At 37.5% G+C, this 14603-nt stretch overlaps 1 protein-coding gene across 1 annotated transcript in view; it reads left to right on the plus strand.

The window, feature by feature from the left end:
• LRBA (LPS responsive beige-like anchor protein) overlaps positions 1 to 14603 on the plus strand; it is a 399190-nt gene that overhangs the window by 350062 nt on the left and 34525 nt on the right. Inside the window, 4 exon segments of the mRNA XM_032687089.1 lie at positions 3528 to 3617; positions 6882 to 7074; positions 9735 to 9797; positions 13281 to 13436. Coding sequence (XP_032542980.1) covers positions 3528 to 3617; positions 6882 to 7074; positions 9735 to 9797; positions 13281 to 13436 — 502 coding nt within the window.

Here is a 14603-nt window from a genome sequence, read left to right on the forward strand (position 1 = left end):
TTATGTAAATTGAGAGAGCAGGCATTGATTGTAGCTCCACCATCACATTTCTGCTGACAGAGGAAGGTCATCTTTCCGTATGTGATCCTTCTGACTGAGACATCAGAACCTCGAGTCGACATCTGGGTTGACTTCGAATACAATATAGGAAAAGAAGGGAATCATTTGGGGTTGCTAATACACTCTCTTAGTCATTATTACGAAATGTGGAAGTTAAATAAAGAAACCTTTACATTTTTTTCTTGGTAATTAGAAGGCATGCAGGAGATTTTTTTTCTGAAGTCTAGCCACTGTGTCTAGACATATTTATCCAAGTGGTGTTGCCTTTACTCAAGAGTTGTTCAGATTTCTTTTGGATCTCTTCTTGAAGACACTAGTAAAGACGACATACAGATACCAGTATCTTTGCTTTTATACTCTATGTGCAGTTTTGATGTTTTATGAAACCTTGTTACCTGTAGTATGACATGATTGTGGATTTTCCCCAGTTCTCTTGGCTAAAAGGGAAAGATAGTGTCAGGGGACTATTGCAGTCCTGGAACTGTAGATGCTCGTATTTTTTTGAAAGGACCAGATGGAACCTAATGAGTCTAAAAGACTTGTTTGTGCCGGAACTGTACATCACAAACTCAAGCTAGATCATGAACAGGGATATAGAAACTGACCTTTAAGACTGAAAACAGAGAATTTGTGATCCTCTGGGACAGGTTTTGGCAAAGTCATTGTGGCATTGGCTAGAATTTTCACCAGGTCTGACAGAACACTGTGAAAACAGGCAGTGACTATCGACTGGTGGGTTGAGTAGCATATTTTATATTTCTTTGTAATATCCCAGAGAGATTCTCTTCTGCACTGAGAATGGGTGGGAGACAAATAGCTGTTCTCGTGCTGCTGTTGTGTAGTCTAGAAGTGTGATTGTGATGAGCATCGTGTGTGTGAGTAAAGAGTGGAATCATAACTGTGTCTCTTCCAGTTTTTCCATTGTTGGAAGGTAGTGAGTTCCTCTGAGATCTGGACTGTGGAAAACAGCATTCTAACTGTTGATCTTCGATTGATTAAAGCAATTAGAACATCTGATTTTTCGTTTTACATCAGTTTCGGCTCTTGTTACGATGAATGTATTGGAAGTATTTTAAATACTTCATCAGTTTGTGATATCTTATGTTTCATTTTCCCTTACTTAGTACTGGCATTATGTAAGAGTCTATAGTTTCAAGTGGTAGCATTGGGAATTAAAGGACATACCAGATTCCACGATTAAGAAAAAAATCTGATTCCCTTTAAATGCTGAACGTGGGCATTTGGGAATGAAAGTTTCTGTATTGATCATAAGTCAATATACAAGGAAGTTAACAAGTCTGAAGCTTATTATTTCCTCACTTTCTTCTATTTTCATCTCTAAAAGAAATGCATGGGAGTTGTGCTTCAAGAATATTTTGTTAATTTTGAATAACTTGTTAGTTATATATTTAATAGGAAATAAATAGTAGATCCTATGGACTGTAGATTTGCCCTAAATATTTTGACAAGCATAGAATAACTGACATCAAGGACGGTCTGCCTTCTGCTCCTCCTGTGTTCTTCTGGTGGTACTCTCAATGCAATGCAGAATTCCCATTTGCTAATAAAAATATACCTCTTAATCTGCAAGTAGGCAAATGTAGGCATATCTTTTTAAAATCTGGATGTTTTGAAACTAACAGCTTTTATGGAGGGAGTAGAGCTGCTGACCATTATGCAGTTGCTTTATTAATGCCTCATGTCTTAAGAGACCTCAAAGCCTTTGTAATTCCCTTGATATCTCGAGTCACAAAACCCCAGGTTTGAATTTTAATGTAGCATGCCTCATCAGCAGGAAGGAGACTTGTATGGTCTTAGTGAACTTTAGTGTTTTATGAACTGATATTGCTGTTCCTCAAAACGTACTCATGGAATCACAGTGCGTGTATGTCGGATTTCAGCCAGCTTTTTGATAAACTTACTTATTCATCAGTTCTTTGAAGATTATGGTGCTTCCCAGAGTGGGCAAGAGTGTTAGAATCTGGTCATAGAGTGATTTCAACTCCTGCTCTGGTGATTTCAGAAGTTTCAAAAGCCCTGCCAAGTGTATTAAGATCAAGTGTTTTGGATGGCATGTTTCCTATCAGAGGATGATTATTTTAAGGCCTCAGGTGCATTCTACTTTTGGCTTTGTTATTTCTCTGACAGGAGAACACTGTGTGTCCTAGTAATGGTCTTTATTATTATCTAAAAATAGTTGTTTGCAACAATAAGATCAGCATAAGTGCTATCCCATTGTCTCAGAAATTTTAATGAGTGGCTAAAGTAGAACAGGAAATAAAAGTGTAAGGAGCCTCCAGGAAAGTTGAACCATGAAAAAGAAGAATCTGAGAGAAAAGCATGATGGTATTCATATAGCTATAAAAGTGCTAGTGGTTTGGTGGGTTAGCATTCAAGCATCCCATTTAAAACACTTCTTTGAGGGGCCTGATTTTCAAGACTTCTTTTGAAAATAGAACCTAGTAATACCTCACCTTAGCTACTCAATATCACTGGATGCTTTTGGGAATGTAGAGCTCAATGCTCTGTGTGACAGAGAAACTGAAGTATGGACCCATGTTCAGTCTGTTATCCCACAGCAAATGCAAGGTAGTTCAGCTCACCGTGAAAGAGATGTAAACTAAGATGAAGGATTTAAGATTTTGTGTAGTATCAGCCTGTTTCTGTGAATAGTGCAGGGGCCAGCCTGACAAGGAATAACTTGTTGAATTTTGGCTACTTAATGTTGTTACCTTCAGGCCAGTAGGCCAAGAGGTGGCAACATGGAAAACTAGTTGGAAATGCCTAGGCAGGAGGTACAAGTTCACACATTTCAGAATAATTATTCTTAAGAAATCACTAAGCATGAGATGATATTTTCATGTATTGCCTATGAAGAAAGTGCTAAAGCATGTTGCTGAAGATACAGAGAAACTTCAAAAAAACCTCTCATACCTTCACATTCTCCTTTAGCTGCATTTAATATTAGTTGTTAGTTTAATGCATCCTAATGTTGTTTGCTCTTTTGGAATAAACCTCAAAGTAAAAAAAAAAAGCACAGCATTGCTGTGAAGCTAAGCAGTGGAGTTTAAATAGAAAGAAAGTAGAACTCTTAATACCTACAGAAACTTTTTAAAATTTAACTTTTTTCTTTTGAGTTATGATACAAACAGCATAAGCCAGTGTTAGAAAGGAAAAATGGAGCCAATAAAGAGAGTTTCTGATTATAATAGCTTGTTTCTGTTTAATATCATTGAGCAGGATGAGGTTTTGCAGAGTTTCTCATGGAAATAGCATCCACAGTACTAAAGTGATTACCTCATTCTTAGTACCAGTGCCAAGCACTTAGCCCCACAGTGAACACACGGGCTTGATTTTCAACATGAAACAAGCCAGAAGTGTGGAATGACATTTTCAGGTGACAGTTATGGTTCTATTGCCTGTAATTAGCACCTCTTAACATGCAAACCTGCCTGTGCCTTTTCCAGGCTGTTGAAGCTCAAATACGAAGTTTTGGACAGACCCCTTCCCAACTGCTCATAGAACCACATCCTCCAAGAAGCTCTGCCATGCAGGTGGTAAGTACCATGTTAACCCTTTGTGACCTGCTGTTGTGCTCACTTCCTTTGCTGTCTTAAAGTTGCAGAACTGGCCACTTCACTTTGCTTTCATGTGGTCGTGGAATTATGTTATTAAAAACAGCAGATGAGTTATGATTTGGTAGGAGTGTATGCAGTGCTTAACTCTTTTTTTTTTATTTATTGCTGAAAGGATTGCATTGATTTCTAGTACAGACTTTTTTTTGTCAGTGTAATCTAAGAACACTTCATCAGTTGATTTTTGTTAATACCATACCTGTACAGGTGAGAGCCAGTCATCATGGAGACAATTTAGTTAATCTTTGGCAGATTCCCCAAGAAGCATGGATTTAGGAGGTGGAACTTCCTTGTCTTTTCCCCCAGGCATAGGTTTTCCCCTAAAACCAGGATTACTAGGAATTCATGAGCTGAAACTTACATAGCAAAGAATGTGACTAAATGTGTTTTGCAGTAAAGCTGGGGTGATAAAATCCAGGCAGTGAGCATTAACATGCTTTCCCTTTTACCTCTACTTGTGTCTAATATAATTTTATTATACAAACTATTATTTTATTACTGATTACTTTTCATATCATGTTGTGTGCAGTCTTTGCGTTTAAAATATCATTTGTGTTGTCATAGATCCAGAACTATGTTAAGCGATATTCTGACAAGTGGAGCTAATGGTCTGCTAATTCACAGGGTTTTCAAAAGGTTATGTTCCCTTATTGTTAAGATGAACATTTTACACTTCTTGTATGTCCTGTAGGACGTATGTCCTACCTAAGCAGACTAAGGTTAATAGTTTTAAAACATAACTGAAGTGGAGAAGGTTTTAAAAAATTACACAAAAATCTGACATGTTTCCAAAGTAGATTGCAAACCTTGTGGTGCAGGAGTCTGATAAATGTAAACTTTCTTGTCAAATTGAGCTACTAGCCTTCCTCAAATGGGCCATGTGTTGTACATGAGCATGAGACCTGCTCAGCTCAGTATCCCCCCATCCCCACCACCCTTCCTGCAGCCAGTACATACCACACTTGGGCAGCTGTGCCATGGTCATGCTCCTGCCCTGGGATCCCCTGTAAGGGATGCACAGAGATGATTGTGCTGGTTTGTGGTCTGCTGGCCTATTGTACCTCCCACGGAGCGTCCCGGTCCCGCAGAGCCCTGCAGTGCCTTGTGTGTGCAACCCACGGGGCTCTCTCTTTCAGAAGAGCTCTGTTAACAGGGATGTTGGGGAGCCCAAACACTCCCATCGTGCAGCTCCATGCCATGTGTGTGTCCGTCTGTCATGGTGCCATGCACTAGGCAGTTGCTCTAATTTTAAGGGATTTGTTTCAGGAAGAGAAGGAACTTGAGAAGTTGCTTGTTGACGTGTTTGTCAGACCCATTGTTATGTGAATAAATTTGATACCAGGAAGCAGTTCGTGTGGTTTTATCATAATGTTTTTCATGATGCTGAAATATAAAAGATTTAGTACGTAATATAAGAAGTTAAATTCTCTGATGTTAACTGTTTCTAACTCCTGTGGTTTTTTGGGCTGGGGTACACCCAGAAAAAAAGTCCTTAGTTCTCCACTTGCTTTGGCCGGTTTTGTGGGTATTAATAGGTGATTTTATAATAGCACTACGTTAGGTGGTTTTAAAAGTAGTTTTAAAGTAGTTCCTGGAGCTGAAATACAGCAAGAATATTTTTCCTGTCACAATTTTGAATTATTTCTAGCTCTCTTATTTACTGAGTTTTGTTTTCGTGTGTGTGTGTGTGTGTGCATGACTGCATGAATACAGCCGGATTGGAAGCTACCACGTGCTGTGTTAAGTGCACAAGCCATAATATACACCAGGTGTAGTAATTAGCAGTCACACGATGGCTGCCTATTTGTCTGGTTTTGCTGCTGTTGCTGTATCCCCTTGTGTTTTCAACCATCAGATAGCTGGATTTAATTGAGGCCACATCAGATGAGGCATTACTGACACCTTTAATTGAATGAGCATCCAGGGAGGATTAACTCATAATATTGATTGGCTTTTAGCCACTTGCTCAGAAGGGTGTCTGGGTAGCTTATTAGTTGCTTTTATTTACACCTTTATGCAAAGACTGTAAATAGGAATTCATAGAGCAATATGTTTTTCTAAGTACTCTTAATAACTTTTTAAAAAGGAGTGATAATAAAAATGCAAATGTATTTAATTTTTTTATTGGTTCTGTATAAATATACATTAAATGTATGCACTTACATACACATATATGTAATGAAATATTGCAGGTGGAAAACAGCCAAGGACACTTCATTTCTAATTTGTTTATTAGAAAATTACAAATACTTGAGCAACATGGCTACTGGTGACTAGGATGATCGTACCTCTACATCTCAATGGGATTCTCTTTTTAGATGCACTATGTAGTCATAAACCCATTACATTTTGCTTTTTCTCCTCATGTTTGATATCCAGATCTAAGGTCCTCAGTATTTTGCTTTGACATTTACAATATTCGTAGACAACTTAGTTAAAAAGTTATTAAACTTTTCAACTTAATAAACTAAAAAAACTAAAACCTTAAAAAATTATGTTGAAAATGAGAATCTGAATTCATTCTGGAAACAACGCAGGGTAGCGTCTGTAATCACATCCACCTTATATTCTTTAGAACTGCATTTAATTATGTTTGTCCTTTCAAACACATTTGCAGTGAAGTCTTCTACTTTGCATTCATAAATCTTATTTTTGTGCACAAAAATATATACAGAACATACATCTAGTGTATGTGTGTATCTCTTTATTTTAATGTGCTTTCTTGTTCTCCTCTGGCTTATAAAGAATTACAGTCTGCCAATTTAATGCAATTTGAGAAAATCTCTGGGAGCAGGAATTCCTTTTGCTCACTTTTTTTTTTTGTTTCCGTCCTAGTTAGGCTTTGCTTTCCTTGACATACTATCTCTGCAGATACGAAGGAGAATTCTTTTGGCAGAGATAGGTGATTGAAAACTTTTAGGTTAATCTACTGTGATCTGTAGCAAAGTCTGTATATAGATGCTCTGTGTTCAGCGAGGCCCTCAGATTAATAGTGTGTGTAAAGGTTTTTCTACCTCAAATAGTCTTTTCCACAAACCTGTCCACTATTACTGCATTTGCTTTTCTCTGCAGCTGCTCTCTGATTTTGTGTGTTTTAATCCAATCTTCCTTCTCTTGTCCCGTCTTTTCTCCTCCCTGTGTTTTCTTTTCCCGTGTATTTGGGTCCTTGTTGTGTGCACTCAACAGTATCTCCTCCTGCAGAGCCCGTTGATGTTCACAGAACAAGCTCAACAGGACGTTATCATGGTCCTAAAGTTCCCGTCCAACTCGCCTGTCACTCACGTGGCAGCCAACACCCAGCCTGGCCTGGCCACTCCTGCTGTGATCACAGTTACTGCAAACAGGCTCTTTGCTGTAAACAAGTGGCATAATCTCCCTGGTGAGTAAATTGAAGTCAGAAGCCTAAGAAACCCCTGCCATAAAACAGTGCTTCCGTTGTCTTTTCAAGATTTGCTGCTGAACTGTTGTAAGTTCAAAGTGGAAAGAGCAAGTCCAGTTCTTTGACACAGCACTGTTCTTCCCATGTGGACTTAGTTTCTCCTTGAGAAGGTAATCTGAGCTATTGTGTAGTAAGATGCCTAGCACACAAAAGGTTTGTAACAACAATATATTGCTTTCCAGGCCATCAGGCAACATGCAAGAAGACAAAACCAGTGTATCACTATTTGGTCATGCCAAAGGCACACTCTTCCTCTTAAATCTGTTTTTCAGTCAGTTGGAAGCCTGAACCATATCATGTCTAAGACGGTTTTAAAACATGTAGAACTTATCTGAAATCTTTTTTGCTGTCTTCTTCTTGTTGATTATAAACACCATAATCTGATGTTAGAGCCACCCAATGAGAATTAATAAATAAAATGCATGGGGAAGTCTGTACCTTAAACATCCCAAACTTAGTAAGTGTTTATGTATTTGTCAGTATGGAAAGAAAACACCAGAGCCATTTGCATAGCAGCTAATGAAATTAATTTTCCTTTAAAAATGTCTTGGACTGGAGAATTTAGTCATTCTGCTTTTAATTCTGATATTTTCCAATCTAAAAGGCATTCATCGTCTTTTCCCTGACTATGACAGTCTTAGACCCAAGCTGGGAAAGGTAGTTTATTTCAGTGGTATGCAGTAAATTTGGTCAAAGGCTTTTCAAGAAAGGGAAAAAAGAGCTTCTACTCAACTTAAATAGAAGATGTTTGCACCAGAGAAATACTTACATCACTGAGATTCCTACTGAGAAATCTTGACCCGTGGTCCTTGATTACTTTTTGAAAAAAGCCAGATGACTCCCACACTTTTTCCTAATTCTTACAAATTACCTCTCAACATTGTCCAAATAGAAACATCTATGTATTATTTCACCCACCCAAGAAATGCTTACAAAGAAAGGTGGGAAGGAAGAGGAGAAGGGAGACTTGTCTAGATAACAAGTTGTAAGCAAGAACTAGTTACAGGACTCCTGAGATTTCTTTCAAAGGAGGATGACAGTATCCTCTCATACCTTGGATGTGTGACCTTGGGCATATAATATTCAAGGCTTTTAAAAAAATGGCCTTTGTGGACATAAAACAGTCATGGGAAAGAAAGAAGGTTCTAAAGTGGTAGGAGCTGATTTTGATTTGTAGTAATCAGCTGATTTGAGTTGAAGAAAACTTCCAGATATTTGTTTTTCTCTCACCTCTGAAAGGGAGAACAGTAAGCTGTGCTTTTGAATCACTGTTTTTTCATTTAGAGGCATTTTACACTTGTCATGCCTTTACAAAGAATTCAAGAAAACCTAGATCAAGACAAACAAAAGCCAACCAACCAAAACCCAACAAAAACTCACCTCACCCCACTCCTCTGAGAGCACACTCATCAACTGCAGGCTGTTGATGGAGTATTGTGCTTAAGATATCTGGGTATGGACTCCTGAGACTAACCTTCACTATTGTTGACTTCCAAATTTATACTGAAATGGGATCTGCTGGGATTAGAGAGCAGGTATCATTACTACTCCATATCTCCTGCTGTGGGCTAAGCATTGTCTTTACTAATGAGGCATCATGATAAAAAAGTTAAGTTGCCAAGTGACCAGTTGTCACTAATGTGTAATTAAAAATCCCATTCCTGCCTTTGTGTATGAATTTGGTGGCTTTGCTGACATCTAATGGCACTGGTACCCAGCAGGATGCTCAGTTTTGTCACATAGATTTCGTGTTTTGCTCTGTATTAGTATTTTATTGCAGCAGAACTTTGTACTTATGAATCATTTATTTAAGAAACCCTTCTATTGATACTATAAGCTATGGATGTAGATAGAAAAATCATAGGTTTAAGTATTCAGCTGTTATTTTCTGTTTCTCTTCAAAGAATGTATTGTGGGCTGGTTTTTTTGGGGGGGAACATGGGGGTTGCTTGTTTGTTTTTAGTGAAGCTGAGGAAAAAAAGGCTTGCTTTCTTTCTAACACTGAAGGAGAATTCAGTACGTAAACATTTCACTGGTATGCCAAGTGCCCAGATGAAATGTAGGTTGGCAAAATTAATGTATTAACTTCTATGCAAACTCGCAAATAAAATGGGTTTTGGTGATGGATGAATCCTTAAATACTGAATGACTACAAGATTTCCCTCTCTGCATCATAAACTGACTTTTTAAAAAAAATTTCCTTTGTGCTTCAGTTGTTCAAAGCAGTGTTTTAAAAAGTAAAGAGGAAAATAGTATTTGCTACAGTCAGCAGATGGTTGTCACATTTTGTTTTCAGTCCTCTTTACCACTTAATTTTGTTTTGTTGCGACAGGAGAGGTTGCCAGTAAAGCATCTGCTAGAGCTTATGGCTCAGGACCAGAGCTGCTGCTGATGGCATACATTCAGAATAGCACTAATCTAAAATAAATGTTTAATAAGCAGCCCGTGAAAGCAACTGGATTTTTTTTTTTAATTCAATTGATGCAGAAGAATCTTGAACAGTTAAAAAAAAAAAGGCCGTAGCTTTGATTTATAAAATGTATGTGGCTTCACTGTTAAAAAAAATGCAAAGTTTTAAAATCTTCTTTCCTGAATTCCAGCTCATCAAGGTGCTATACAAGACCAGGCTTACCAGCTGCCAGTGGAAATCGATCCTCTCATAGGTCTGTCACTTCCTTCTCTCTTTGCGATTCATTAAGCTCTGTATGGTGGCCCTGAAGTGTAGATTACGGTTGTTTTTCACTTGCTGGTTGCTGGGAATGGAATTTTCCTGATAAACCATTTGCATGCAAATTGGAATGCAATGAGCTGTGGCTATGCTGGTATTTCATCAACTCCCCCTCGTTGGTTTGCCTAATTTGAACAGGCCTAGGACGCGTGTCAGTGAAAATTAATATGGATGCTGTAATAATGTGTGATTGAGAATGTGCATGAAGTACTGTCAGGATAATATTGGATCTTTTCATCACTCAGACTTGTTGATGAGCAGGAGCGAGGCACGTTATGATGAATTGGTGCACTGGTAATGTGATGGAGCTCCTTTGCTGAGGAAATTTTCATAATAACAGTGGGGTTCTTAACTGCACCGTGTTGTGAAAAATAAAACCATAGTGCCAGGGTTTCATCATTAAAGGAGATCAATCCTTTCTTCATAGACCTGCTGTTCAGGCTGAGGGAATTAATGTGTAATTGCGAAGCGGTTTCGAAGTTGAAATATATTGCCCACTCCATTTTAGTATTGAGATATTAGGATTCGTTTTTCAAGGGTATTGCATCTTTTGATCAGCTTCACTAGTTAAATTTGTATATGTTTTTCTTTTATTAAAAAGGGGTGGAGGAATGTCTCTCTTTTATGTAATGACTCAGTGTAATAGATTCAATTCATGACTTTTTATTATAGAGGTTTATTAGTTCATATAGAGCTGATTTTTCTATTAGCATGGTTAGAGTTTGGTCAGTTCTTTCATTACAGACTCAACTTTGGGGAGTGCATACTTGGGCTATAATTCAGGAGTCTGTAGCCTGGCAAATGGAACCCTGAACAGGATCAGAAAAGAAAAACTCAAACAACCTAACCCCAAAACACAAACTAGTTGTGGGACAGCAGCAAAGAAGACGGGATTCTGTGCCCCCCAGGCACTATTAGACATCAATCTTAGTTTAAGAACCAGCTATTTCAGGGTTGTAGTTTAAGCGAAAAAGATAAGAAGTGGCCAATTACAGAAGCATGGGAGAATCTGAGCAATCTGAACTTGCCTGGATAGGTTAGAATGGCAGGTCTTTCAGCTAGTGAGAATTAATTTCCAAACTAATATGCATATCCCAGTAGGAACTGTGTTGTGTCAGTCTGTAGGTACAGACTGTTCCTGTGTAGCCATTTTGCTGGGTAAGCTCTGTGATAATTAAATCAGGAACAGTGTGGGCATATGAAACCATTTTATAAGAGCTGATAAAATGTTTTTCCAAAGTTTCTAAAATCAATTCTCAACTGAATAATATAATAGTTACAATTTATAATGAGGAAGACACATGCTGTAACTCCCTTTTCTTCCTGAAATAGATTTTATCCAAGAAATGTTTGGAGCAGGAAATGTATATTCGGCTTTAAAACCTGCTATCAAGAAGATCTTAGAAGTACTTGTAAATATTACAGCAAAACCCTCAAAATCACATTGAACCTGTCCAATTACTTTTTTTTTACATATTGTGAAAAACATGTGGAGGAACATAAAATTTTTATTATCCTTTGTGTTTTTTCATAATCTTAACATTAAAATTCCCTTTTTGACCTGCCTTTAATTTATAAAATACTTTGGCTTTTGTTTGGTATAAACACCTTTAAAATTAATGTTCACATTCTGAAAAATGGTGTAATATTGTCTTCATATGATAGATCTCAAATCAGCCTTGTGATTACACTGGACATAGTTTAAAAGGGTTGAGGCTTTCTTTGTCATTGCTAAGTAGCATCATTGGGTGCAAACAAGTAATTATGTAGGTAATATTAAAGGGTTTTAATTGTGGCTAGACACATTTACCTAGAAATGGCACCTAAGAGGACCACAAAATTACACTTTTATGGTTATAGCAGGAACCTTGTTGCTGTCTTAGTTGTAAGGAGGGATTCCTGCCCTCCTCATTTTCCAGTTGCCAAGGAAGACATAAACTAGCGATGTCTCATATCACATAAATCAAAGACTTCTTTTTGAGGTTAAATTTTTTGAAGGTCTTATCCACATGTGTCAATCTGCATGCTTTTTGAGGGTTTCTTTGCTCTTATTTTGTCCTACAGAATGTTTAACTGTGCATGTATAATGTGTTGTTGTTACTCTTCAAGCAGCCCCAACAGCGGTCAAGGCCACGTTATGTGTTACCTGCAGAGCAAGTGGCAACACCTTGCTAAATTATTTGCTACCCATATGGACAAGACAGTATCAGCATTTTAAACATAGCAAAAGCATAAATAAATGAAGGATTTGATACAGAGTAAATGGAATAAGCCCAAGGCTCAGGGGAGAGCAAGCCTGTGAGAACAGGAAGAAGTTAAAGAATAAATGGTAAAGAAGAACACGAGACCAGGACAGAGGCAGGTCCAGGGGACCACCTGGATGGAAGTAATGGTGCTTCAAGCAGTTGGCAGACAAACCCAGGCCCGGGAAAAATTATTTGCCATGGATAGAAATCAAGTTCCCTCAGGAACATTGAAAAGTTCTTCCTACAGTGTAGGATTTTCATTATGTATATATGTAGGGACTTAGAGATATATGCACACACGTTGATTAATAAGGACAAAATATAGTATGAAAAATGTCTTCACTAATTGATTCCTGTTCATTTTGTGGGTTCCCGATATAAGATGGTTGGAGAAAATTATGTGATGATCCCAAGGAAGTGGTGAAGTCACCATCCTTGGAGGTTTTTAAGAAAAGTCTGGACGTGGCACTTTGTGCCATGGTCTAGTTGACATGGTGGTGTTGGGTCAAAGGTTGGACTCGATGATCTCAGAGGTCTTTTCCAACCCCATTGGTTCTGTGCTTCTGTGAAATAAAACATCAGATGATCAAAGTGGGGCAAATATTTTCTCTTAGCCCTACCCTAAAGGTGATTGTGGAGATAAGCTGGTTAATTTTTTCTGCAATGCTCCAAAATTGTGAAATGGTAGTGATGTCTACTGAAGTTATTATTTTTTTTAAATTACAATGCTTGCTATGAAATACAAGTAGTGTACAATTTTGAAATCATGATTCTGTTGTCTGCTGTGTTTGAACCATTATATATTTCATGTACTCTCTTATGATTACATTCCCTTGCTTTATTTCTAATTTTTGATTTCTTATACTAGAAGAAGGGGGAAAGGACGCTTATTATGTTTTTACGTACCATGCCTTTGCAAAATATTTCTCAGCTGCATTTGACTTAAAGAAGGCATTTCTTCTATTTTAGAATACATACTACAAGGAATTAGCATTGTTTCCAAAAGCGTAATGAATATTTTGTAGTAGAATTAGAAAAAAAACATCCCTACCACCAAAAACAAGTAATAGCCATGAGGAATATATTTGGTCTGAACATAAGTTTCTGGAATGTGCTTTTGTTCTGTGAATGTGGATGCTAAAATTTCTTGGTTTGTGTTTCTTTGTGTTCAGCCAGCAATACAGGTATGCACAGAAGGCAAATCACTGACCTTTTAGACCAAAGCATTCAGGTACATTCCCAGTGTTTTGTCATCACCTCTGATAATCGTTACATCTTGGTCTGCGGCTTCTGGGACAAGAGTTTCCGAGTTTATTCTACTGACTCAGGTAGTGTATTTTTAAAATATGGGAATAGCTTAAAAGATTTTTTTCTGTTCATTGTCAGCCAACTGTTTCAAATAAAGAAAGAATGAGGAATGGAGTATGTATTTATCCCCCTACTAATAATATTTGTCAAATCTTTTCTTACCTACTGCTATTGTATACGCTATTATTTTTGTGCAGTGATGGCAAATGTGAGAGAAGGAGCTCTTGTTTAGACAGAGCATCACACTTCAAACCTATAGGATAGGGATACCTGTTCTTACACTGTAGTTTCCACAGGTAAATGAGTTTGTGTGAAGCCTTGCATACCGGGAGAATTAATTGTTCTTAGAGTGCTTACCTGAATTTAATGCTGGTCGGTTTTCAGCACCAGAGAATTTTTGAGGAAATATAGACAAGTACCGTAGAATAAGAACAGAAGCTAAGTCTTGAAATCTGGTGAAAGAATATTTATGAAAGCCTTTGAAAGCTGTGCTATAATGGAAAAATTGATCTGGAGCACTGAATTCTTTTATATAACATAAACCGATCGATATAATGGGTAGCAGTTAAATTAGTCTGTCAGCTGGAGTGTATCCAAACCATTGAAGTCATGCATGTGTCATGCTAAATAGAAAAGAATCTTTCAATGTAAGAGCTACAGGAATTTAAAAGCCATGGAACCCCAGAAAAAAATAGGTATGATTTTTTCCCTTTCATTATCTTATAATGGGAACAGCGACCTCACTGCAAAGTGCTTCTTTGGGATTAATGACCCAGTGTGGTTAATGTGTGTGTGCCATCAAGCTTTCCAGTAGGTTATTAATCCCTACGGAATATCCTACGTGTTTGTCATCATTTCTTAAATATATTAGTTAGCAATGTTTTTCACACTTGACAAGCCAAAATGTTTAACAAAACAGGATGGTCTTTAATGAAAATCTGTTAAGACTGGATCTCATGGCATATTTTAGCATAGCTGTCATTTTTGCAATTTTAAAGCCTTAAGTATAAAGGAGAAGTTCCATTTACGTCATATTGACTGCCTACAATTCATTATACAGACACCTTGTTAGACCCTTCTTAGTTTAATTTTCTCATTGATGAAAATAAATTTACATGAAACTGTGAAATTAAAGCAGATCTTCAGAAAGGATCGCTAGCAGTAATAAATATTCAGTATATATTCTT

The sequence above is a fragment of the Chiroxiphia lanceolata genome, chromosome 4 (assembly GCF_009829145.1).
Source record: "Chiroxiphia lanceolata isolate bChiLan1 chromosome 4, bChiLan1.pri, whole genome shotgun sequence".
In the NCBI taxonomy this organism is placed as follows: domain Eukaryota; kingdom Metazoa; phylum Chordata; class Aves; order Passeriformes; family Pipridae; genus Chiroxiphia; species Chiroxiphia lanceolata.